Source organism: Copadichromis virginalis, linkage group LG23 (genome assembly GCF_057382275.1).
Source record: "Copadichromis virginalis isolate Kocher_CV1m ecotype Utaka linkage group LG23, C_Virginalis_male_GT1.1, whole genome shotgun sequence".
Classification (NCBI taxonomy): domain Eukaryota; kingdom Metazoa; phylum Chordata; class Actinopteri; order Cichliformes; family Cichlidae; genus Copadichromis; species Copadichromis virginalis.
In genome coordinates, this window is record NC_140639.1 from 18,296,625 (window position 1) to 18,321,184 (window position 24,560).

At 39.8% G+C, this 24,560-nt stretch overlaps 2 protein-coding genes and 1 long non-coding RNA gene across 4 annotated transcripts; 2 read left to right on the forward strand and 1 right to left on the reverse strand.

The window, feature by feature from the left end:
* Window positions 1–1,040: 1,040 nt before the first annotated feature.
* LOC146680588 (pinopsin-like) lies at window positions 1,041–23,793 on the reverse strand. Of its 2 annotated transcripts, XM_085447181.1 has the most exons (5): window positions 23,222–23,793; window positions 16,582–16,701; window positions 4,161–4,486; window positions 3,521–3,754; window positions 1,041–1,690 (listed from the first exon to the last, which is right to left on the reverse strand). In XM_085447181.1, the coding sequence occupies exons 1-5, from the start codon at window positions 23,595–23,597 to the stop codon at window positions 1,439–1,441; spliced, it is 1,308 nt and encodes a 435-aa protein (XP_085303307.1). In that variant the 5' UTR covers window positions 23,598–23,793; the 3' UTR covers window positions 1,041–1,438. The 2 variants fall into 2 exon arrangements, with proteins under 2 accessions (XP_085303307.1, XP_085303308.1); XM_085447182.1 differs by lacking the exon at window positions 16,582–16,701.
* Window positions 17,120–19,559, forward strand: LOC146680589 (uncharacterized). Its single transcript, XR_014917809.1, has 3 exons — window positions 17,120–17,459; window positions 18,862–18,921; window positions 19,443–19,559. It is a non-coding gene; the product is annotated as an uncharacterized LOC146680589 (long non-coding RNA).
* On the forward strand, window positions 19,569–22,726 carry LOC146680590 (uncharacterized). Its single transcript, XM_085447180.1, has 4 exons — window positions 19,569–20,487; window positions 20,591–20,737; window positions 21,317–21,418; window positions 21,592–22,726. Exons 1-4 carry the CDS (start codon window positions 19,687–19,689, stop codon window positions 21,895–21,897), a joined length of 1,356 nt encoding a protein of 451 aa, XP_085303306.1. The 5' UTR covers window positions 19,569–19,686; the 3' UTR covers window positions 21,898–22,726.
* Window positions 23,794–24,560: the final 767 nt, after the last annotated feature.

Sequence of the window (24,560 nt, forward strand, 5' to 3'; positions counted from 1 at the left end):
CCAGCATAACAGTTACTGTTAGGCTCTCGTTTGTTTACATGATGCTTTTTCTTATACAGGTAATACATTTATTACCAACCTGAGAGTTTATCCGCCTGTCATTTGACATGACGAATGACTTCTGAATAGTGTACTTAATCTGTGCCCCGCTCCAGCTCAAGATGCTTTAGGTCCGCTCAGTAACACTCCGCAGGTACAACGTAGCTCTATTAACCAGCGCTCAATTACTAATCTGACTGAGTCAAAATCATTTAATGTAAGTGATGAATTTTCTAATGTGACTTTGTTAAAGTGAATTGTTAAATGTTGTCATTTTTATGCTTACCATCTCTACATTGTTTTAACTCTGTGATGAAAGGAATTCTTTGTCCATCTCCCCAGATTCTCGAGGTTCTGGGTAGGGGCTGTAGTGTTTTATCACAGGCACATCCTATCTGGAAGATCTGTTTCTTGTGATGTTGCTTCCTGCTTTTATGACCCTTGGTCAGCAGGAGGTCATACACACACATTCTTACACACCCACACACATCTACATACAGTGCCAAGGGGGGTTACGAGGGGAGGTACGTGTAAACTACTGTGTATTGTGTGAACTGTTTTCCCAATAAAAGGCAGCAAGCGGAGGCCGTCGGGGTCATTTCGTGGTAAATGACCCCAATGTCGTGGTAGACACCGACGAGGCCTCCCTTGCAAGTAAATTGATCGATCGCTGACTGTCTTGTTTTCTTCATGATGAATATGTCTCTAAACCAGCGGGGCTTGTGGAAACACAGACCCAACAACTTGTTTTAGTTGTACTTGCAGCAGCAAAAAAGAGACCTGGCCATTAAGACCAAGCATAAGTTTGTAAAATCAGGCCTGTACAGTGGCCTTAACTTCCATTTCTTTGCAATAGCTCGTATCTTGTATTAGTGGCCTTCTTTATGGACAGTGAAATTGTGTAGTTTTCCAAAAAATAAATAAATAAATCAAAGGACATGCATGCATCAGAACTACTAATCATCGCTCATATTGAGCCTGCTAAAATTAAAGTCAGAGAGTCAAAGCAGAGCACAGCACTTTATTCCCAACACACCAACAGGACACAGACCATAGAAAAATACCCACAAATTAGTCATTAAAGTCTGAGGGCTGCAAACAAACAAGCAAAATCTGATTTCTACCGAGCCTCTGATTTCAACGGTTGAATCCGACAACAGGATTTAACTCTTCTGTTAGATTAGTTTAGCTCACATTATTAAATCAATAATTACAGCAGCTGAATACGGTTGGCATCTAGGGTATGACCTCATCGTTTCCCAAAAAAAATGAAACACATACAAACTGAGAAGTGATGAGTATGGGTGTGAGTATGAGCTGAGATGTTGGTGGTTGAAGGGTTCAAAAAACAGACATTTGCTGGCCCCACTTTTCAGTGAACAGTCAGTGCTTAGGGCTGTCAGGAGGAGGAGATTTCAGGCAGTGGCAGGGGTGGCAGCGGCAGCTCTACGGGGTCGGTTTTGTCAGATTCTGCAGCGCTGATTCCTTCCACCTCCTGCACAATGGGTTTGGTACCAGATGGCCCGGCGGGGCTGCCATCCAACACGCGCCGGTTCAGCTGGACCATGGTGGTCTTGGAGGGCATGGAGGACTGTACATCCTCCGTCAGTGGGTGTTTACAGTGGAACAGGATCAGGAAGCAGCGGTAGAACTGACAAAGAGATTTGTTTTTGTTTTTGTTAGTGGTTTTAATATAATATATATCAATGCCAGTGTTGGCAGCTATTCTGTCTTAAGCTCCATCCTCACTTACCCAATAACCTCATCTGAAGTTTGTTGATTAGCCAAATGATATGCCATGAAAGTATATTTTTTACGATGTAAATGGGAGTTTGTGAGCTCTCCAGTCCAAACTCGCTCTGTATGATAATACCTGCTTCATTAACAGACAGATGTTGATGTTACTGAGCAAACATGCTATTCACAAAATAAACCAAATGTTTCTTTGCTTATCAGTGTAATTAAATTTAATTTGTTTTCTAAAACAACTTGTAGCACCATCACCAGCCTCAACCGCTGAGACATGGCTGAATGCATTCAAAGATGCTCTTCTGCATACCTTAGTAGTAACAAGCGGTAATTTGAGCTCCTGTTTCCTTTCTAATTGCTCTAAGCAGTCTGGACATTCTCCTCTGAACTCTGGCATCAACAAGGGATTTTCTCCCAGAGAACTGCCACTCACTGGATTTTTAAAAAATTTTTTTAAAGACTACTCTCTGTAAACTGTAGAGATGATTATGTGGGAAAGTCGCAGCAGTATCTGGATCTGGCTCCCACAATGTCTTTCTCCTTCATTCTAATGCTTAGTTTAAATTTCAGCAGGCCGTCTTCACCATGTTTACATGCCTTAATGCACTGAGTTGCTGCCATGTGACTCGCTGATACTTATGTTAACAAAGAGTTGAATAGATGTTCTTAATTAAAAAACAAGCAAAAAAAGCAACATCGTTTTTTTTTTTATTTCAATTGTCTTACTTTTTGATCTTCCATTAAAACTTTAAGGTGTAACTGTATATCTTTGTACATGTAGAATCAATTAAAATATTTAAAATATTTACAACCAATATATTTTTTTTCAGTTTTTTAGATATGTTAAGAATTTATTTTCTATTTTTCCTTCTTATTCCTTTAGAGCAGGGATGCCAAACTCCAGTCCTCGAGGAAATTTTTCCATGTGTCCCACCTGCAACACACCTGAATACAAATAGTAGGTCATTAGCAAGATTCTATAGAACTTGACTGCATGCTGAGGTGGCAATTCAGCCATTTGATTCAGTAGAGTTGAGTAGAGTAGAGTTAGGGGTTGCCACTTCAGCATGCAGCCAAGTTCTATAGTCTGGCTAAAGACCTACTAATTTTATTCAGGTGTGTTGCAGCAGAGACACATGTAAAAGTTTCAGGACACCGGCCCTCCAGGGCTGGAGTTTGACACCCCTGCTTTAGAGAGCTAGGTTGTTCAAAGTATGGAATATTTATTTGCTATTTAAAGTTCATTTTTTAAATACAGTTTTAAATAAATATACGATTTTGAAAAAAAAAAAGAAAACATTGTGATGTACTTTGTTAATGACATCATGTGTGTTTCTGTCTGTGTGTAGGCATCATACTGATGTAGTTTGCACTGAGATTAAATTAAAAAACAATCCTGCCACACCTCTCTGTCTCACTTAAATTAAATATTCAAAAAGAAAAAAAACATGAACATAAAAATGTTCATTTACTCATTATATTTATATATATGTTTAGTTTTTCCTACACATTTTTTTAATATGTATATAATGAAAGTTGGAAAAAAAGTCACAAAATCTACATTAAAAATTAGAAAATATTATTTATTCATCTTACTTTTTTGGTGCATGTTTTAATTTATTAGCATTTTTATTTTCTTCCTCATCAGTGTGTCAGTGCTCCTACCTACCGTACTGACAAATCGTATTTTAAGCCCTGTTTCTACCTGATAACAGCTCAGTCCAGCACTCACCTGTTTGTTCATGAGGATGTAGATCACAGGGTTGATGACGGTGCTGGTCTTGGCAAGGATTGAAGGGATGACGCTGGCAACGGGGCTGATGAGTCCTGGCTGGCCAAAGGTGGCCATCATGGCAACAATGCCGTATGGCATCCAGCAGATCAGGTAACACACCACCGTGGTGATGACCATGAACAGAATGTGAAACTCTCGCCGACGAGCTGCTGTCCGCCTGATACGACCCACCTGACAGACAAGACGAAGGGACTTTATCATTAAAACATTTTCAAAATTGTCCCATCAAAATCTCATGACACGAAAATAGAACATAAATAAGTATACAGAAATAATAAAAGATAAAGACAGAAAAACCCCTGTCAGAAGCAACAAAGCACAAATATTGTAATATTTAGGTAGTAAAAATATCTTTAAAAGTGTAAATACCTAAAATAGCAAATTATAAATTAATAAACTGAATAATGTAAATAAATATGCAAATTTAATTAAAGGAAAAAAATATATGTAACATATATAAAATATATAATATATACACACATGTCTACTAAAAACTCTTTTAGTTGACGTTATTGTATTGAGAATATAAATTATAAATTAAGTTGCCAGATGTTCAGCATCTGTGAACGTGAACCACCTGTTTGACGGCATAGAGCAGGCGGCTGTAGCAATACACCATGATCAGGACGGGGAGCCCAAGGCAGAACACAAACAGACAGATAATGTATGAATGTGAGCGAGGTGACTCCTCAGTCCACGACACCGAGCAGCTCATCCCCGCCCCCTCCAGGCCATAACTACTCCAGCCCAATAAGGGGGGCACTGTCCATATCACCGAATACAGCCACGACCCCCCCACTGCCAGCAGGGGTTTTCTGTAGTCCGCCGACCGCTTGTTGTACACCATCAGAGTGCTGTAGCGGTCGTAGGACAGGATGGACAAAGAGATCAGGGAGACGATGCCTAAGAACAAAGACAGGATGTGATCAGGTTAACTTAAAAAAAGGACTCATCTACAATTTGGAAATAAAGAAAATACATCCGTTAACATGCAGAAAAATGAATGGACTCCAGCTCAAGTTTAATCCAGCAGCCATGAGCAGATTAAAAAACAGAATAACTACAGGGCTACAGTAACCTTAGTAAAAACAAAGAATAAGAATGATAATTCCACAGAGAGCAGCATTTCAAAAACATATACTGCATAAAAACTGTGATCTTCAGCAGTAAGCAGATTGGTATGTTGCCTTGGAACTGGGAATGACCGACTCTTGACAGAAATTTAAAGGCAACATAAATAAAGGAATTACCCTGGAAGTCCACTTACTGTACCTGCCGCTCAGTCTAGAGGGGCAGATAAGTGCAAATCATGATAGTGTGGAGGGGTCACCACTACTTCAGCTTTCACATCTTCAGTACTGACTCCATTTGAGCTCTGTGCAGTAACTAAATCATGTTTAGCATCAAAAATTGTAATTTGAATAGATTTGCCTTAATTCTGCTGAGACTATTTACAGTGAACAATGGTCAATGTTAAAAAAAACAGTCATAAAATTTGATATTTATTTTTCTTTCTTTCTTTGTAGTAAAAATCTGTAATGTGAGACATAATATTTGGCATCTTCCTGTTTGGTGCCTGTTCCTACCCCAGGTCAGCCTGTTATTTTTTACCTCCTTTACCTGAGCTGGTAAAATTAGTTGTCTCAGTGAAAGTAGGCTCCTGCTCTCTTAACATTATACCAGCATACTTGTTCAAAAAATGTCTTTCAGCCTAACAGCCACTGTGGTCACTAAAATCAACACGTCACTGGTCTTTGGTCAAGTTCCTGTTTATTTTAAGAATGTTCTTATCCACCCACTTAAAAAATAAGCTGACCCTTCTTTTCTTAGCAGCTACATACTCTTCTCTAAATTACTGTTTACTGCTAAGATTTTGGAAAAGGTTCAGGCTGAGCAGCTTACAGCTGTTCTGGACAAATACAGCATTCTGGATAGTTTTCAATCCAGCTGTTGAAGAGCTCATTCCACTGCAACATGTTTTCGTAGAGTGTGCTGCGATGCATGAGAATGTTCTGGTCTGTTGATTTTGGACGTGACCTCTGCCTGTTATACTGTTGACATCATGTTAGATTTGTATTGTTGATTGTCATTTATGCTTAGAAATATTTACTCATATATGCTTAGAAGTGTATATAATCATTGGTGGATTGAAAGGATGTTTCATCCTAAAGTAACAGCTCTGTGTGTTAGGGAGTGCATCCGTTCTTCTAGAGTGTCCTTGGTATAAATCACATACTCCCTAGGAGAGTTTATCTTTTCTTGTTGATTTATGGTATAGCAAGCACATGTATATCTGTTTAAGTATAAGAGCCTTTTGTTAGATGGACTCAGACATCCTGGCACTAGCTTTAGGGAGGCTTCACAGGGTCACATCTTGACCTACATACACACACACACACACACACACACACACACACACACACACACACACACACACAGTATTCTTTGTTCACATGTATACCTATGTAAGACGTCATATGTTAATGAACCTATGCATATTCATGTAACCACAATAAAAGGAGTGCTATGGGGAGCCTGGCTGAGAGTCTCTGACGGAGGTCAAGTGGTGGGACGACACTTGGCTCCAGCCAGACACCTCCCTCATGCATGAGTAAACCAGAACCTTGTGTCTTGCTTTGCAGTGTAATTATATTGTCTTCAACGTTCCAGCGAATAGGGTTTATGCTACAAACCTATCATTAATTGGTCCTTCGATGCCGGCTCCCTGGGATTGCATTCACCGAGGGGGGGGGAGAGGCACGCTGAAAGACTGACGTCAGCCAGGAAGTTCCTGTGGATTCGCTGTCTGTCCTTCTCCTCGATAAATGGCGATCGGCGGGATTCAGGCTGATATTACACGCTAAGCAACGCCAAGTAAGTTTAAAGAGGCCGACTCTATAACCGTGTCGTTGTGCAGTCTCTGCCATTTTGTGAGGCGTTGAGAAGTTCGCTGCTTTGTGGAGCGATAACTGGGTTAGTGTCCCGAAAAAGAAGTTTTGGTTAAATCGCCCAAGGGTCCCAAGCGTCCGGTGTGTGTCCGGTTTTGAAATCGCCCTGGGTGTGTGTCCCGAGCGTCCCTTCATTGGGTTTTGTCGCACGAGTGGGTGAGCGTCCCACAGCTGGGTCAGGGTCCCGAGCGGTCCGGTGTGAGTCCGGAGTAGACCTATTTTGTGTTATTGTCATTTTTGTCGTCGTCTCGTTGTTGTTGTTGTGTGTGAGTGTGTGCGGAGCAGAACGCGTGGTGTGTGACGTCAGCAGTTGTTGTTGTTATTATGGTTTCTAAGCAACCAAGAGTGAGTTAGAGGGAGAAAGACGTTTGTGCTGGACTTTGCTCCTGGCAGCACAAAGTATTTATGTATAAAAGAGAGAGAGCGAAGGCTCCACAGCTGCGTGGGTGCACGCGAATGCGGTCGCGCGGGTTTCACGCGGACCTGAGCCGTGCGGTTAATCGCAGGCTTATAAATGGAAGAGATTCAAATGTTAGAAGTTTTCAGAAAACACACCAGCCTTGAAGAGTGTGTGGAAAAGGCCAGCCCACATCAGCAGCTGTGCTCTGGTGGGTGGCTTTCCCCCCACCCCTTCCTGACACAAAATGTTAACAGCCTGTGTGCCAGACCATGGACGTAATTGAGGTGGATAGTTGTTAAAAGTAATCTACATTAAGCTTGTGGTTGCTTAAATTCAGTACAATGACATGTGAGGTGAAGTGATATAGGTAAATATTTAAACTAATGAAGTGCATAGAGGCACTTGACCTGTGTGAAAGACTGTCGTCTTATTATGAGCCATTGTTGAGATATACAGCACGCCTGTGAAAACAACTAATATGCTGCAACTACTGTGTGATGTCGCGTTGCAGTTTTGTTTTTGTTTTTTGAGCTGATGAGCAAGCTACACATTATCAGATCAAGAGCTGTCTGAGAGCTGCTCAAAGAGAGGGAAACAGAGAGTGTGCAGCGTTTCCATGAGCAGTTTTTCTGCACCTTGACTCGTGTGTGTGTAGCATCAGTTTTTGTTTATTTGTTTTGTTGGATTAAAAATAATTAAATAAACTGGTGATCATGCTTATGGATCACCATGGCGCATATCTCCAGCCATATGGTTTATTTATGTAGATGAAAAAGTGAGTGTGAATGTGTCTGACATCACAGTGTTTTTGTGCACTGTGCAAAAGTAATTGCCTTTGATTGTGAGTGAGAGCAGTGATTTTGCAGATCACAAGCTATTGTGAAGGGAAAAAAAAAAAGAGTGAAAAAGAGACAAATTACATTGTAGACGAAGAAAAATAATCATAGGAAAAAGGTTTTGTGTTGATCAGCCGAAAAACAACTACAATGTCATTTTCTGCTTTTAAGAAAGGATTGTTCACACAAACACAGACAGAGAGATGTGTGATGATTAAGCAGTGATGATAATAATGAAAGTCTCTCAGTCTGTCGTTTACAGGTGGGGAACGGACCTGGATCAATCCTACACGGGCAGCAGTCGTAAGAAAATTATAGGTTGAAATCATTAGAAAAATTAGAAACACTCAGCCAGAATTTTTGGCTGAATTGTTTTGCAGCTTCCCGTCCTCATCCTGAACAAGCAAGATCCAAGGAAACGAATCTCTCCCTGAAGACACCGAGTGCAGTTTCAGAAGCACGAGCATGAACATTTAACAGTGGACAGGAGTCCAAGAGACAATCTGAGCAGAGAGGTCCAGCAGCGCTGTGGGCAAACGGCATCAGAAAGAGAAGAACCATCATCTAGATTGGATGGATGGAGATGCGTTTCCAGCCAGCTGCAACCTCACTGTGTGTGAAGGACTTTTGAGAAGACTGTCTGAGTTTGACATTTGCCATGTTTGGAGTGAGATGGCAATGAAAGAGACAGTGGGACAAAGAGAGACACGGGACAAAGCTGGAAAAAAAGCTGACTGCCATTGGACTGAAAAGTGGGAGAGAAGGAGAGGAGGAGAGGAGGACTGAGGCTGCTGTTTTAGTGTGGCCAATCAAATTAGGTTAAGGAATTCGGGGAGACAAGCGACTGCCTGGAAGTGGAGGATTGACACAGTGTCCAGACCACCACAAAAGGGGGAAGGGGACAAGCACTGAGGTATGCAAGTGTGCTGTTAGAAAATGGAAAGGTGACACCACACATGCAGCTAATATCCACCAGAGATAACACAAGACCATACACAAAGTGTTACACATTAAAAGAGGGTATTTGTAGAAGGGGTTAACAACACACAGTGTGGTTGCCGATGGTAACCTGTTTCAGAAGATACATAAAAACAGAACATATATTAACCCTACTAACAATTCCAAACACAAAATAGCTTATGAAGATTAGACAACATTTTAAGTGTGTGAGTCTGTTTATTATCTTGTCCAAGTCACCTCGTGTGATGTAAAGACCAGTGAAACTCATAGCACATTGCATGCTCTGCTGGATATACAGCTCCACACACATGCAATGAAAATTAGCTTGTTATCTTTCATCAGTGTAAAATAGTGTCAATTTAGCAGACACTTGTTATCAAATACTGAATTTATCCTAAAAAAAAATTGACTGTCCAAGTTGCAGGACAACAATTTAACTTTTGTGGAAAACAATCCTGGTTTGACTAACCAGCGATCAGACAATAAATTTAGTGTTAAAATGGTAAATTGGGAGAAGCTTCCTGCTTGATTGATGCAGCAAGTAATTTACTGTATGAGGGAAATTGTCTTTTGTGATAATATTTTGAACATGCATTTCTGTCGTCCTGTCAACTTAGTGGGTTAATAACTGATATGCAAATTAGTTGATCGGTTCTTAGATTAATGAAAGGTGACTGAATTTTAGCACGAGTGAATGAGATGTGTTGGAGTTTGTTGTGTTGAGTGGAGACCCTATAACACTGAGTTTCCTGTTTGATGTGCGAGTGAATTCTGTATCTAGATATACAACTCTGAACAAACGTTTTTTGTGAAGTGCATGACAACATGTTACATGTTTTATGATGAAGGAAAAAGGAAAATTGAATAGAATAGATCTGTGGCCTAAATGAGTGACGAGCACAGACTTGGTGATTAAACTCATAGCTAATATGACATTAGGGTTATGTTGTGTTTTGTGCAGCTGATGATTGATTTGGAGTGAATCTAGCTGATGATTTTTCTTCTGTTGTGAAGTCGAGCCTGCCGATTAGAATGATGGTATGATGCCATGAACCATGCTAATGGTATGATTTACCTGAGGTGAGGAGTTTGTGTCATGACTTAACAAGGCCTTTTTATTTTGATACTTTTACAGTGCACTGAAAGTTTGGTTTGATAATTTGTTATTTTTCATTTTTATCTTTTGAACAGGCACTGATTTTGTTTGTTTATTTCTTTTCTTTAAAGCAGATCTGCACGTCGGGAATTGAAAGTGCTATGCGACCGATCGAGAAAGCCACTCATTTGGGACAATTATTAAATGAAAGTCCCTGTCCAAAACCGGATTCAGCGATGTAATCCTATCAAAAGTTCTTTTTCTTTTTGAAATGACGTCATTTTGCTGAGAGTGGAAACTAAATGCGACAATCGATTCCACTATCAGCAAAGAAAGCATGAATGAATGGAAATAAAAAGGGAAGCTGACTGATTGGTAAAAGAAACTGTGAGAAATTGTATACATCTGCGCAGCGCTAACATTGCATTTTTTTTTTTCTACAGCATTACAGTTTTTCATGTGGTTTGATCACATGATTTATACCAGGACAACTGGTTGATGTTTTTCTACTATAGGATTTCTGGGTTTACATGTGACTGACATTCTTTCCACAGCTAGGGTTGATTTTATGGTCTTTTTTTTATGGCACCTCTGGAACCTGTTGACCTGTGTCTGACCTCCGTCTGCCCACAGTCAATGTGTATTGCTAATGTTTGTTTCTTTGAGAATGCTGTGGAGGATTCAGCTGAAACGGACAAGTGACATGAGTAAAACAAATAAGAGATTGCGGTATTTATGGAATAGTTTATTATGGGCTCTTTGCTGGCCACTTTGAGCCCATAATAATAATATGTGAGTGGAGTGACTTTGCTTAAGAGAAGTCACCGATTACGTTAATGTTAACTGAGCACATGGGATGATCCATGTTTGGGGCGAATTATGGTAATGGTAGTGATTTAATGATTTGAGAAAACATGCACATGACACTTGTCTTGCCCGTGCTGAATGCTTACTACTCTTTTGATATAATTGTTTATACGTGTGAAGGTTGATTTTATTTCCAGATCTTGTGTATGCAGGCTCCTGGTGGAGCCAGTTTTTAAGACAGGGATCCAGGTTTGGTGAGTTGACGCATGAGCGTGTCCATGCGTCAAGAGGTGGGGTCCAGAATTAATATTAAACAATGTTTACTATTATTGTTGCAGTGATTTGTGTGATTAGCTGTTTATTTACAAGTATTAAATCTATGCAAGTGGTGCATCCATGTTCAGATGAGGCTTCGATGGCCTATAAGTGAAGTTCACTGAACTAAAGAATGTGGTTTGATGATTGTTGACATGCTCTCCAAATAGAAGTTTTTTTGAAATATAGTGGTGCAGCAGTGAGGAGAAACATTCCAGGCATAGCGGACAGCCCAGGCAGTGGTTGAGGTCAAAGATCAAGCTGGTTGGGGCCCATCATGAAATCAGACCTTGGAGCCACAGCAAGGACCATGAAACTGCCTGCAAAATAGAGGAGAGGATCGTCCACAAGATGGGAGAGAGACTTCAGGAGGATCAGAGATCATCTTCAGCACAGCAGACAGGACACAGAGAGCTGTGCTACTAAGCTTCCAGGAGATCAAGAGGAGACTTCCCACAGCAAGATTTTAAATAAAATGAAAGATTCAATATTGACGCTGAGGAAGACAACTAAGGTGTACGACGTGCTCTGCCTTAAACCTTCAGCAGCGTTGGAACACGAAAACTCGAGGGATGAGGAGCGTGCCAAGCTCCACCGACAGCGCAGAAGGAGTTCGAGGATGACATCATGATTCTGTGAAAGCACAGGAACCAGAAACTATGGTGGTGATGACAGCAGTTTACTATGAACATCACCTAATGTGCCACTGTACTGTGCATACGATGACACTCTGAAGGCTGCTGGGATCATAACAGCAGTAAGACAACCCTGCACCCTTTCCACAGAGGTGTTTCTCTGCAGAGCGTGGACAATTAAGGAGTCATAAATATCCCCCTCGCAGGACGAAGGCTTGAATGGGGTAATGAGAGGCCATAAAACTAGAGTGCTGAGAGGTCTGCAGCTTTGGAAATAGCTGAGACCCATGTTGACAAACAACAAAACCAACTGGTATGTTTGAATGTTTATTCTACATACGTTTGGACTCTGGTCCTATGGACAATGATGGAAACATCTGGAAGAGACATTCATGACGCCCTGCAGAGCTCAAACCACCCTGCAGAGAGACATGTGATTTGCACACCCGGAGGAAGCATCACCAAGCTGAGATGTTTTTGAAAATGTTACTTTCTTATTTTCACTATTAAATTAACAATTTCTTTGTTTGCTTGTAGGATGCAGTTTGCCATGAGATGAGATCAATGAGGAATGAGATAACTGCTAATACATTTGTTAAACTGTGTATTTTTTCAGTAATTTAGGGTGATTTGACATATGCTGAATATAACAATGTTTGCATTGAAACTGTCAGACATGAGGTATTCATAACTGGGAACTTTTCAAGCATAAAGGTCAAAAAGGGGGGGAAATGTTAGATTTGTATTGTTGATTGTCATTTATGCTTAGAAATATTTACTCATATATGCTTAGAAGTGTATATAATCATTGGTGGATTGAAAGGATGTTTCATCCTAAAGTAACAGTTCTGTGTGTTAGGGAGTGCATCCGTTCTTCTAGAGTGTCCTTGGTATAAATCACATACTCCCTAGGAGAGTTTATCTTTTCTTGTTGATTTATGGTATAGCAAGCACATGTATATCTGTTTAAGTATAAGAGCCTTTTGTTAGATGGACTCAGACATCCTGGCACTAGCTTTAGGGAGGCTTCACAGGGTCACATCTTGACCTACATACACACACACACACCTACACACACACACACACACACACACACACACACACACACACACACACACACACACACACACACACACAGTATTCTTTGTTCACATGTATACCTATGTAAGACGTCATATGTTAATGAACCTATGCATATTCATGTAACCACAATAAAAGGAGTGCTATGGGGAGCCTGGCTGAGAGTCTCTGACGGAGGTCAAGTGGTGGGACGACACTTGGCTCCAGCCAGACACCTCCCTCATGCATGAGTAAACCAGAACCTTGTGTCTTGCTTTGCAGTGTAATTATATTGTCTTCAACGTTCCAGCGAATAGGGTTTATGCTACAAACCTATCACATCACATTATGCACAAAAACCTAAGAAGCTGGGTGGGTGGATCAGGATCTGTTTTGAAATGGTTTTCTTCATATCTGTCTGAATGAAGCTTTTCTGTGGCTGCTTGTAGGTTAGGGTCCTCTCCATCCACGTTTTATGTCCTTACTTGACTTGATGCACCTGATCTGCTGTTTGGTAAACAACCTGTCACTTTTTTTTTTACTGTAACCCTCAGCATCATTTGAAACTATATCGATCAACTGGAAGTATAAACTGAGCCTCCAGCTGCTATATTGTCCAGGCTCTTTAGAGGGGATGTCACCATGGCGACAGGTAAATTGGCGCTTCATCAAAAGAAAAGTTGGAAATAATCATAATCTTTTTCTCACTATACCCAAGAAGTCTTTAATACCTCAACAGTTTATCAGTAATTAATAATTTATTTAAAAGAAAAAGTGGCTGCTGTTGTGATTTGGTGCCATATAAAAAAAATGAATTGGATTGAGCTGCAAAATTGCCATCAGGCAAAAGGCACAGACAAATCCAGTACTGCTTAAACTGACCCCCCCCCCCCCCTTCCCGCATTGCACTGATAACAACTTTCAGGACTGTCATTGCACTCTGCACAATCATTCCCTCAGGTGTGTATTTATTATTGTTGTTATTGTCTGTTTGCTGTTTTTAACTATTTCTTTTTTTCTGATGGGCGTGGTTTAGATGCCAATCTAAATTTGTTGTACTTGTTAACAACAACCAAGGTTACTAATAGGGGTGGGTTTTGATAATCGATTTATCGATTAAAATCGATTCTGGCTTGGATAACGTGATATCGATTCATTAAAATCCTGAATTGATTTTTTTAAAATGCCCGAAACGCCAGAATCTCAGGTTAAACCTCACAAAATTTCAAGAACCACCGAAAAGCTAAAACAGTAAATGAGAGCAGGTACACAGATTCTGCACAAAGATGTAAACGCAAAGCTCGGACTCGCCGACGGATCAGAATCAGTGAGATGTCGCCTTTCTCACCCGACGGCACGGACACGGTCGGGGTTGAAAGCCGACAGCTCGCTGATTCCAATGTTTCGGCGGGTCCGCGCTTTGTGTTTACGCCCTTTTTACACTGATTCTAAAGCTGTTGGTTTTATCTCTCTCCAAACATTATTGACCGAACCAGCAGCAAAAGAAGATCCAAACTACACTTCACATAAACATCGTCATGAATTCCCTCTGACTTTTGCTGTTTTGCTTGCACCATGATAAAATCACACTTCATTCACAGCTCTCTCTCGCTCTCTCTCGCTTTCTCTATATACTTCAAGAACAGTTTCCCGTCTAAAAATCTGTTTTCTGCATTATTCACTTGCTTGTTACGCACAAGTCTACTGTTGTTTACAGCGCTGTCGGCCGCTGTTTTTTTTTCCCTTTTACTTACTTCTGAAAAGAAAGACTCATTTCTGCTGTTCAATAGGCTTCTGAACAAATGTAAACTTTTTAAAATTATACAAAATGCAAAATGCTTAGCTGTGTCTGTAATAAAACCGCTGTAACTTCAGAGGTAATGTTCATATGTTGATTAATGGTTTTCTTTCGTTTTTGATGTACTGCAGAATATTTTTATAAAATCCCAGGCCAGGAAAATCACCTTCATGTTTTTCTGTGTTTTATCTTCAGCTACTTTGACACAAAGGCATCTACTGTGATGCTCACACTTTTGATAGAGTCTTGCGAGTGTCAGCTTCCTTTTTATAGATACAAAAATATGTAAATGTACTGATCTGAATTATAATATTTCTGACTGTCTGAGGCAAAATTTCTCAGATTTAAATCGAATCGAATCGTGGATCAAATCGGACCTTGTGAATCGGAATCGAATCGATTCTAGAAATCAGTGACGATACCCAGCCCTATAGCTGGACTGGCCATCGGGCATACCGGGCATTTGCCCGGTGGGCCGCTGGTGATTTTTTGTTTTTATGGGCCGATGGATTTTTTTTTTTTTTAGGAAGGGTATATATAATGAAAGGTGTTGGATTGGCCAGTTGGTCATGATCGACTCTGGGCTGGACCAATTACAGCCGAGGAGGCCGGATGCACCCGCCCCCTTGTTTAGCAATCACGTGATTTTCGCGCATTGCATGCCGGGAACTAGTGGCAAAACAATCAAAGTACCGCATCAAATGCAAGCATTTGCAGCACCGCAAAACGTTCAATCTCCGGTTCCAATACCTTCTTGTTTTTTCTTTGCCGCACAAAAAAGGAATGTACAAAACAAAAGGAGGACAATGCCGGTCCGTACAAAGACAGACTCGATGAAAAGACAAAGAAAAGATACGAGGAAAAAATCAATGGAGTGAAAGGGTCAGACCTTTACGAGCACACAGAGTGGACAAAAGACGTTAGCGTGCTGCCCAACTTTCACCACGCTCAGATTTATAATTATACGGTTCTGGGAGTGAGTGCATACACTCATGAAGTTTTTAGTAACTTCAGGTCACTGCAACAAGCCCAGGTACAGTTTACCGACGGATGGGTGCAGGACCTTGAAACGCACCGTGTAGAACGAAAGACCATCGTACGAACAGAGGTAAGTTTACCAGTCTCACAAATCGTCGTCATAAATACACATTCGTTAACCGTTTATTAATATAACCTTTGAGCTCAACGGTAATTAATTAGTAGTGGAAATAATTTCTGGTAGCATCACAGAAATGTAGCAGTGACAATAATATTGTATGTTGTAATCGCAATGGACAATTAGTGATACAAAACAACTGTTTTACCCTGTGAATAAAAGTATATGTTTTTTGTCAATGTACCATGGTGATAACAGAAGCGAAACGCAATATTGTGTCAGGACAATTCACTATTAATGCACAATAAATAAAGGAGCATAGCGCGACAATTTCTGTTCAGCGCCAGACTTGCTTGTAACCTATATCACCAATTATGTTAAGAAAAACGACGTATTAACTACTACAAAACACTGACCTTTGTGGGAATGCTTGGAGCAGACTAACATGTGAGCTGGAGTGTTCTGAGACGTTATATTTGGTATATCCAGACCATCCGTCGGCTCTTACTTCGGAAACATGGCTTAAAAAATTTCTCTTCAACGACGTAATCCGATAAAAAAAAAAAACGATCTGTTTACCCGTCGGCTTTCCGTGGCTGTCATGCGACCGGCTATTGCAGTTAATAATACAACAGCTTCTTGACATTTTTTGGGTTTCTTTTTATCGCTGTGTAACTGAGTTCAATTGAAAGCCTGCGTGCGCTAGTACCTCTTGCCACAAGTTCCCAGAATCCTTTGCGGTTTTACCCCTGAATGACGTCACATTTTCAATCTTTATCCTGGTGGGCCGGTCTCTAGTCAAAATGCCCGGGCCGATTTTTTGTCCCAGTCCAGCCTTGCCCAGCCCTAGTTACTAACCAGCCAGACTGGCTTTGATCCATGTCTGTGAAACTGAGCCTATACAAGTCTTGAAGCTGCAGCTCCATGTAGCTCAAACTGAGCCCAGGTGAGAACAGAGCAGGTAACAGTCCACTTCCTGTGGTCTGATTATTTTCTGTTGTGTGCTACATTTAATAAAACCACCCAGAGCTGATTCTGATCACATTACCAGAGCTCATGTGTGGGTCCCCTGAGGTCCCGTGTTCGGACAGAGGTTTGTTATCTGCAGCAGGCAGCTGCACTTTATCTGCATCTCCACCCACTTCACGAAACATGGCCCACGTGACCCCTGAGAACTCAACAGGTGGGAGAAGAAAACATCAGGATCAAACCTGTGCACTGCTCAAATGTAAAGCGAATAAAGTGCAGCTGGATCCACAGAAAATATGGAATAAATAAAGCTGTAAAGTAAGTAAACACTGAATAAAATCGGCAGCATGAAAAAATAGAGGACCGCTTCTTAAACCTCTGAAAGCTGCAGGGAGTCTGGTTGGAGACTTTTCAAAATAAAGCGCAGAAACGTTGACATAATCTTTTCACTTTTGCTGTTTATAAATAAAGTTTAAAATTAAGTTTAACTGTTTGTTTCAACAGAAAAACTTTTTTTTAAGTTGCTCTTAAATGAAGCCAGTGATTGGTCAGCTCAGACCGGTAACCTGACAGAGCCTCTCGGGCTCTGAGGCTCCAGGGGTACATACACTGTAAAAACTGTGATTGGGGTTAATTAGAATCTAATAGGAGAGTAATAGTAATTATTACTCAGTAAAAACGTGTATGAGTAGTTTTAATCAAATCTAAGCAAAATTCAACAATTTTGAGATGTTCAGTTATTTAAATTTACACAGTTTTGTTTGGGGTAAATTCAGCAATGGTTTGTTGAGTAGATTTTAAAAAAAATGTTTGAGTACTAAAAAAATTTAAGAAATCTAATAGATTTAACTGATGAAAGCATTTTCATTTTAATCATTGAACACTTCCGCCCATAATCCTTTGTGCCACGTGCAGGACACACGCGCTTCATGAGTGGACATCTCCATTTTGTCAGAGGTAAGACTTCTTAATTTGTTCAAATATAAGACACGGTTTAAACAATAACGTATATCGGTTTTGAGTAAAGGTTTTAAACAGTATGATACGTCGAAATTTTATTAATAATCATCACTGTAATGATAGTATCGTATTTTTACACAAATGGCAGTTAGTGGACTGCTAGCACAAGGTCACTTTCCAAGCCTTCACGACTGTGTTACTGAACAGCTTTAACTAACCACATGTTTTACCGTATTAAAAAACATCAACGACATATTCCGATGAGTTTTAACGTCTTTCATCCACGTTTAAAAGTTCATGAAAATGTTTTGCGCTCAGTTGTGAGTGATTTTGTCAGCCACAGTCAGTTTTTCGAACTCCAGTTTCCAATAATGGCGGCCGCTACTAAGTTTTAAAATTACTCTTAGTAATCTTTCTGGGTCACAAAATAAACTTTTAACATATTTTCAGGCGAGAAAGTAGCTGTGTAAACATCAAATATCTGCTCGGTTCATCAAGATATCGCATGTTTGCAAAAGTGCTTCGACGTTTTCGGAGCATCTGCTACCCGCCAGCTCGATAGCAAGCCGGGAGCTCGAGGGTCACTGAAGCCGCTGAGAACGGCACAATTCCCGGCACATCATTTTCAGATCACCGCGGGGTTTCGCTACTCAGTTTAAACGTAATGTATAAGTCACTTAGACAACCTAAAAATGTTATTGTTTGGTTTTTTCGGTGTTTTATTTGTTCGTGAGTAAATCGGTTTGGCTGAGATTAAAGTTATTAGATTAGATTAGATAAAACAAAACTTTATTAATCCTCCGGGATTTTCACACAGCTGAATAAACGTCAAACAGAAAACTGATTAAACAAAAATGTGAGACGGTCGAGAATTTACTCCAGCGTCCTGTTATATTTTAGATAGCAAGGAGCAGACGGCTGAGTTTATTAAACTCCACCGAGACAGCGGTGACGCTAATCAGAAGGCTAGACCGTCCAATTTCCCCAGCCGTTTACTTCCAGCCTACCCGACCTTCTGGGGACCCGGCCCACGTAGACCGCAAAGGCCGGGTCCTCAGGAGGATGCAGCCCATGAATTTGGACAAACTTTTAAGATATTTTCATGCGAGGTGCTGTGTAAACTTCAAATACCTGCTCGGTTTATCAAGACATCGCATATTTGCAAAAGTGCTCTAAAGGTTTGTGTTCGTTTAGAGGCGTTAAGTCAGTGTCAGTGAGTTTATATTTACTGTTAAGAGTAAATATCTCACCAGAAAATTTGTAGAATCATTATTAGAAAATAACAGTAAACGTCCTTATATGTTTTGAAATGTGTTAATCTATTGGAATGACTGCGTGTGTTTGTGTAAATTTTTTATTTTGGAGACTGCTATTAATGATAATGTTGCTTTCCTTTCAGGTAATGGAAGATCCCTCAACTTAAATTCACCTGATCAGCATGTAGACTGTGCATTATAAAGTAAGTTGTGATAACATGTTATATTAAATTAAACTAATGGTTTTGAAATTGAAGCGGCATAAAATTACCAAGTTGACCCCACTTAATCTAACTTATTTGTTTTTGTAAAAACAATAAGTAGAAAATAATTGCTTATTATTTGTAGGATTTTTTTCTTCTTCTCTATAATCTCAACATCAAATGTGTATAGATACCCATGCTCTTACATTTGTCATGAAAAACTATTTAGATTCTTAGATATATATTTTTCCATCACTTTAGGACCTGGCAAATGGGATGGCAGTGTAAGATATGCAAATCTTTTTCAACAAACAAACAAACAACAAAAAACAAAACGACAACAACAAAAACTTGATAACATGTACATCTCCCAAGTATTTGTTATTTGCAACATTTGGTGTGTTGAAGTGTGCTTTTTGTTTTATAGTTTTATATCTCAACTATTGTATAAATGAAAAGTAATAACTAATTTTATTTAATTGAAGGGAAATTTAACTCTGCCCATTTACATTTTATTCTAGGTTGAACAAGATGGAGGCAAAGCTTCGTGTAATTATTGATGACCAAATCGAGAAGTTGGTTCTTCCATCAGGGATCCCACCAACATTGGAGGAGCTGCAGAGTGTTGTGAAGGATACTTTTGGGATTTCAAATTACTTCAGTCTTCAGTATTTTGACCCAGAATTCCAGGACTACTTCACTCTTCACAGAGCTGACCAGATAAAAGACAAAGACACTGTGAAGGTTGTTGGCATCACCCCAGTCATGCTAAGCTTGACTCCGGTTGATGACAGTTTTGGCGGCCCCTCTGGCCAACTGTCTGACTATGACTCCTCATATGCTGAGTCAGTTGTATCCAATGCAGACTCTGCTGCAACTACTTCTTCTCAGGACACCATTATTCTCAAAAGGCAGAAGACCACAGAACGTTGTGAGCCCTGGCCGAAACAGTTTCCCATTCCACAGTTTGCATATGAAACTGAGATGTACCGGGAAAGAGCCACTGAGGAGTATAAAAAGAATGGAAATCTTCTGCCCACCTCCAAAGTAAAGACTGATATTCTTGAGAAGTTGGCTGAAACTATATTTACATTTACGGCCTATCCTTCAAGTGCACAGGTTAGTTATGTTGCTGAGGCACTTGTGACAAAATACCCTTGTCTCAAGGAACCTGGCTCTTTCTCAGGTTATTATGGTTGGCAACAAAGCATCAAATACAAGATGGCCAATTATCGTACAAAACTTAGAGGGTTTGGTGTTCCTGAGTTGACATGCAATGCCATGAAACACAAGAGTCCAGGTGACCAGAAGTCTGCAAATAAAGTGAAAAAGCCTCAGAAAGCAGAGGTAAATTACCTTCCGCCATATCCAGCAGGTGAAGATGAGGACAGTCAAGAAGAAGAGAGAATTCAGTTGCTTACTGAAGTCAAGAAAAGAGACAACAACAAAGTGATAAAAGAAAAAATGGCTAAAACATTTGCACATAGACGACATGAAATTGTCAACCTGTCCCCCAGCATTGAAGACATCAAAGCCAGATGGCCAGCTTTGTTTGAGGCATCTCATGTGAGTTCCAAATTCATTTTGGGTAGGCTTTTGGGTTTTTTTAATGTAATCTTTCAAACTTCAAATAATTTGAGGCCGCATCATGTTTTTTTTTGTCGTTCAGCTGCAGGATGAGTTCTACAGGATCACCCTGGTACACCTTGAACCCAAATTCATGTCCATGCTGGATGAGTACACTCCCAAACTGTTGGCCCTTTTCCATTCCAAGGGGGGAGCCATGGGATTGAAGTTGCAGGCTATCATAGCCAAGGTATTTTCCACAGACATTTCAGCTTGGAATTTTATTTAAAGAATTTTTTTGTCAAATTTCATTTGCATGGTGCACAGCTCCACTAATTTGTTTGCATGTTTTTGTCAGTGCAAGAGGACGCCAGGACGTCACTGATATAATTAACAACACAATTATGGGTTTCATGTTTTAATTGTATTTTAAATACATGTCTATTCTTAGTAAAAACAAACAAACAAAAAACAAACAAAAAAACACAAGTACAGGTATTGCTGGGTTTTTGTTTTGTCCCAAGAAGGAAAAACCCTTTCTGACGAACATAAACTAAATTAGATAAAAAACTAAAAGAATAAATTAATGTAATTTACTAAAACGACACATTTAAAGATTGAAGCTTACAAGCATGTTGACAATACCTTTGTGTTGACTGTCAGCACCCAGGCATGTGCATTAACATCAGCTAATTATCGCACATAATGTTCCATGTGATGATAATTTGATATTTAACAGTTTTTTTTAATACTGCCAATTCTCACAGTTTTGTCTTAATAAATGGTCACTTATCTGATGGTAATTTTTGGAATTCTTGCTCATTTTCAGTCACCAAGCAATCCTAGCAATGACATAACCAGAAATCTGGTTATTCGGTGCTTGATGGTGTACCTTGGGGAGTCCATTGATCAACTGATCAAAGAGTACAGTGTAAGTGTTGAAGTAGAAACATTATTCTGTTTTTGTTATTCATATGTGTTTGTCAAGTTTCAAATAATTTGAGGCATTATCATGTTTTATTTGTCATTCAGCTACAGGATGTGTCCAGGAAATATTTCATGTGTGCAACTACAGTCAGAAAACTCATGTGTTTGTTGTTTCAGGATGCTGATGAGGATGGTGTGTCACAAGATCTTTCTGAACAGAGGATGAAAATCTACAAAATCAAGGCTGTTGGATCTGAGGAGGATGACATTGGCATTGTGCTGGAGGGTGTGAGAGTTATGCCTGCTCTGGGCAATTTTCCAAGAGCATGCGCAATGCTGGTTGAATTGACATATGCAGTCAATCTTGCCTATCCCAAAGAGCTAAAATACACCTTGGAAGTATTCCAGAAAACTTTCCTTGAACTGGATTGTGCTAAGCTCTCACCAAAAGTGAACAGCCTCAAGAACAAGTTATTGGCTTAAGTGAGGACTCTGAAAGAATGAAAGGGAAGTAAGCTCACTGAAAACCTTTGGTTTGTCTTTGTTAGATGCAGCTATCTTTTCAGTTTTCAAAATAATTTCAACTTATTCATGTCTTACCCAAATGACCTGCAATGTGTCAGGCTGTATTTGTGCTCTTCATTTTAATGTTTGTTTTTTATTACCTACAAGTTTCTTAGGAATATTCTGTTTGAAAGGCAACAAATTGGAGGAATCACTAGTGAAGCTTTTCTTTGTTTATAGTGTATGTTACTATAAAACATTGGTTTAAAACAACTTTAAAATTTAACAGAAGTGCAGTCCTGTAGCTGTAGAAATGTTACTTCCTCTTACATGTGTCTTAGATTTTCTCAGGTTAAACATCCAAATTGGGATAAAAGGTTGATTTACATTATTGATATTCCATGTACATGAGTGAAAAACCTTTGTTCTACAGTTATATTGAGTGATTCAATTTAACAAAAGATTGACTAACTAAAGTTTTTGTTAGTCAATCATAAATAAGTAACAGAGATAAAGGAAACGGTAAAGGATATTCAAATTTCAGGTTCATGTTGATATTACAGTCTAATCTAAAGATTAATTTCTTTTTTACAAAACTGGTTTACATTCATGCAGTTTATGTTGCTGTTGCTCTGTACACAAAGCTGTGTGATAAACTGTTTATGACACTAAAACAAATTTACAGCAGAGGAATGTATTTAGGAGATCAGGAGATTGTTGATGAGAATTCAGTGTATACGAGCAGAAAAATGTTATATTATAAATTACTGTGTTTTATTTTCCACAATAAAACAAATTACTGTGTTGATGTTTTCTTTGTGAAATTGATTCATTTTACTCAGAAAATAAGTTAAATTCATTTCATTTTCTCTTATTATTCAGTCATTATTTTTAAGGTTTATTTGGAAAATTATTGAATCCAATTTGAGTTTTACTGAAAAAACAAGAAGATTTCATTTCTTTGTAATGGATATTTTAGGAAGTTTTTACTAAACATTTGCCAGATAGTTAGTAAATTCAAAGTAATTTTTCTCAGAGACTTATTTCATATCAATTATTTTTTTTGGTAAAGTTGGGCAATTTCAACCTTCAGTTTGAGATTTTGACCCTAAATCCATCACATATTTACAGTTTAATTCTATTAATATCTACTTTTGTTTTCTATTTGAATTTAATTAACATTTTCTCTACATTTTACATAAATCTTTTGAAATTAAAATCTACTTAATTATTTCAAGTGTCACTTTGTTGCCATAACTTTTTTAAGTAACCTCTAGTCACAGTTTTTACAGTGTACACTTACCGAAGCACGAGTTGACGAAGCCGTACCACATGCAGCCGCGGCGGCCGTACAGCCAGCGGCGCTGCAGGCTGGAGGTGAAGCTGAGGGTGGTGCCGCACGCGCACACCAGCATGTCGCTGACGCTGATGTTGAGCAGCATCATGTTGACGGGCGTCCGCAGGCTCTTGAAGCGGCAGAACAGCACCAGCACCAGCAGGTTGTTGAGGAAGCCGAACACCATGATGGAGCCGAGGCACACCGACACCACCACGTGACCTCCGCGCGACAGCCGCTCCAGCGGTGCGTCTCTCCACTCCTCGTCCCCTTCCTGACCCGGAGCGGTGGAAGGCTCGCTGAGGTTAGAGGTCAGGTTGAAGCCGCTCAGCTCCGAGAACATGTCCTTGTGCTCCTCCTGCTCTCCTCTGAGTGGATCCAAGTCAGCTCAGCTTCTCATGGCGCCTCCGCGCTGCGCTCTGCGCCATCCTCCTGCTGAAGACCCCCGCTCGGATCAGGCTGTTTGATAATCCCCGGGCAGGGAGGAGTCCGAGGACCCGCTGAGGAAGAGCAGAAATACTCCTCACAGCTCCGAGCACAGCGAAACACACTTTAAATACAGAGGGGAGAGAGAGGAGTGACGACACACAGAGAGAGAGTGAGGAAACTGTGTTTCAAATGACGGGAGGCAGAACACCTGAGAACAGCTGCCTCAGAGCAGGCGTTGTGCCAAAAATTCATTTTTGCCCTTATTTAAACATTGTAAATGACTCGTTGGTCTATAATCTATTAAACACATGTCAAACATTTCTCTCATGAGTGATATCAGCTCATTTTGAGAGAGGACATGTCAGGGTAGAAACTGCGATCTGTTTTTGGCAGAGTGACTGTTGAATATCCTTCATTTATGAAGGATAAAAAGGAAAAAGCAACAAAAACAAAATGTAAGAAAAGTAAAAATGTCTTTATCAAGAGAGAGCTGACCAACAGGAAACACATGTGACATCACAGCTCTAACAGGATCATTTAAGTAACCAAAAAGGACTGGACTGATTATAATGTAGGTACAAAATAGGTTTGAATGACTTTAATTTTTTAGATTCACCGCACAGTTCAACTACCAGGTCAAACATGTAAGGATGTCATGACAGTGCAGTAATGAATACCAAATAAAACTTTATGCTCGGTGTATGTGCCGTGTTACAGGGTCTAAAAATATCAACCAGAACACAAAATTGACAAAAGGAAAAAAATATTAAAGCACAGAATTAAAAATGGACTAAAATAAACTATAAAGTGTTCGCAGATATAAAGATGCAGCAGTGTTTGCCTGCAAGTATGGCAGGGCCAAAGCTCACTGAGAGTG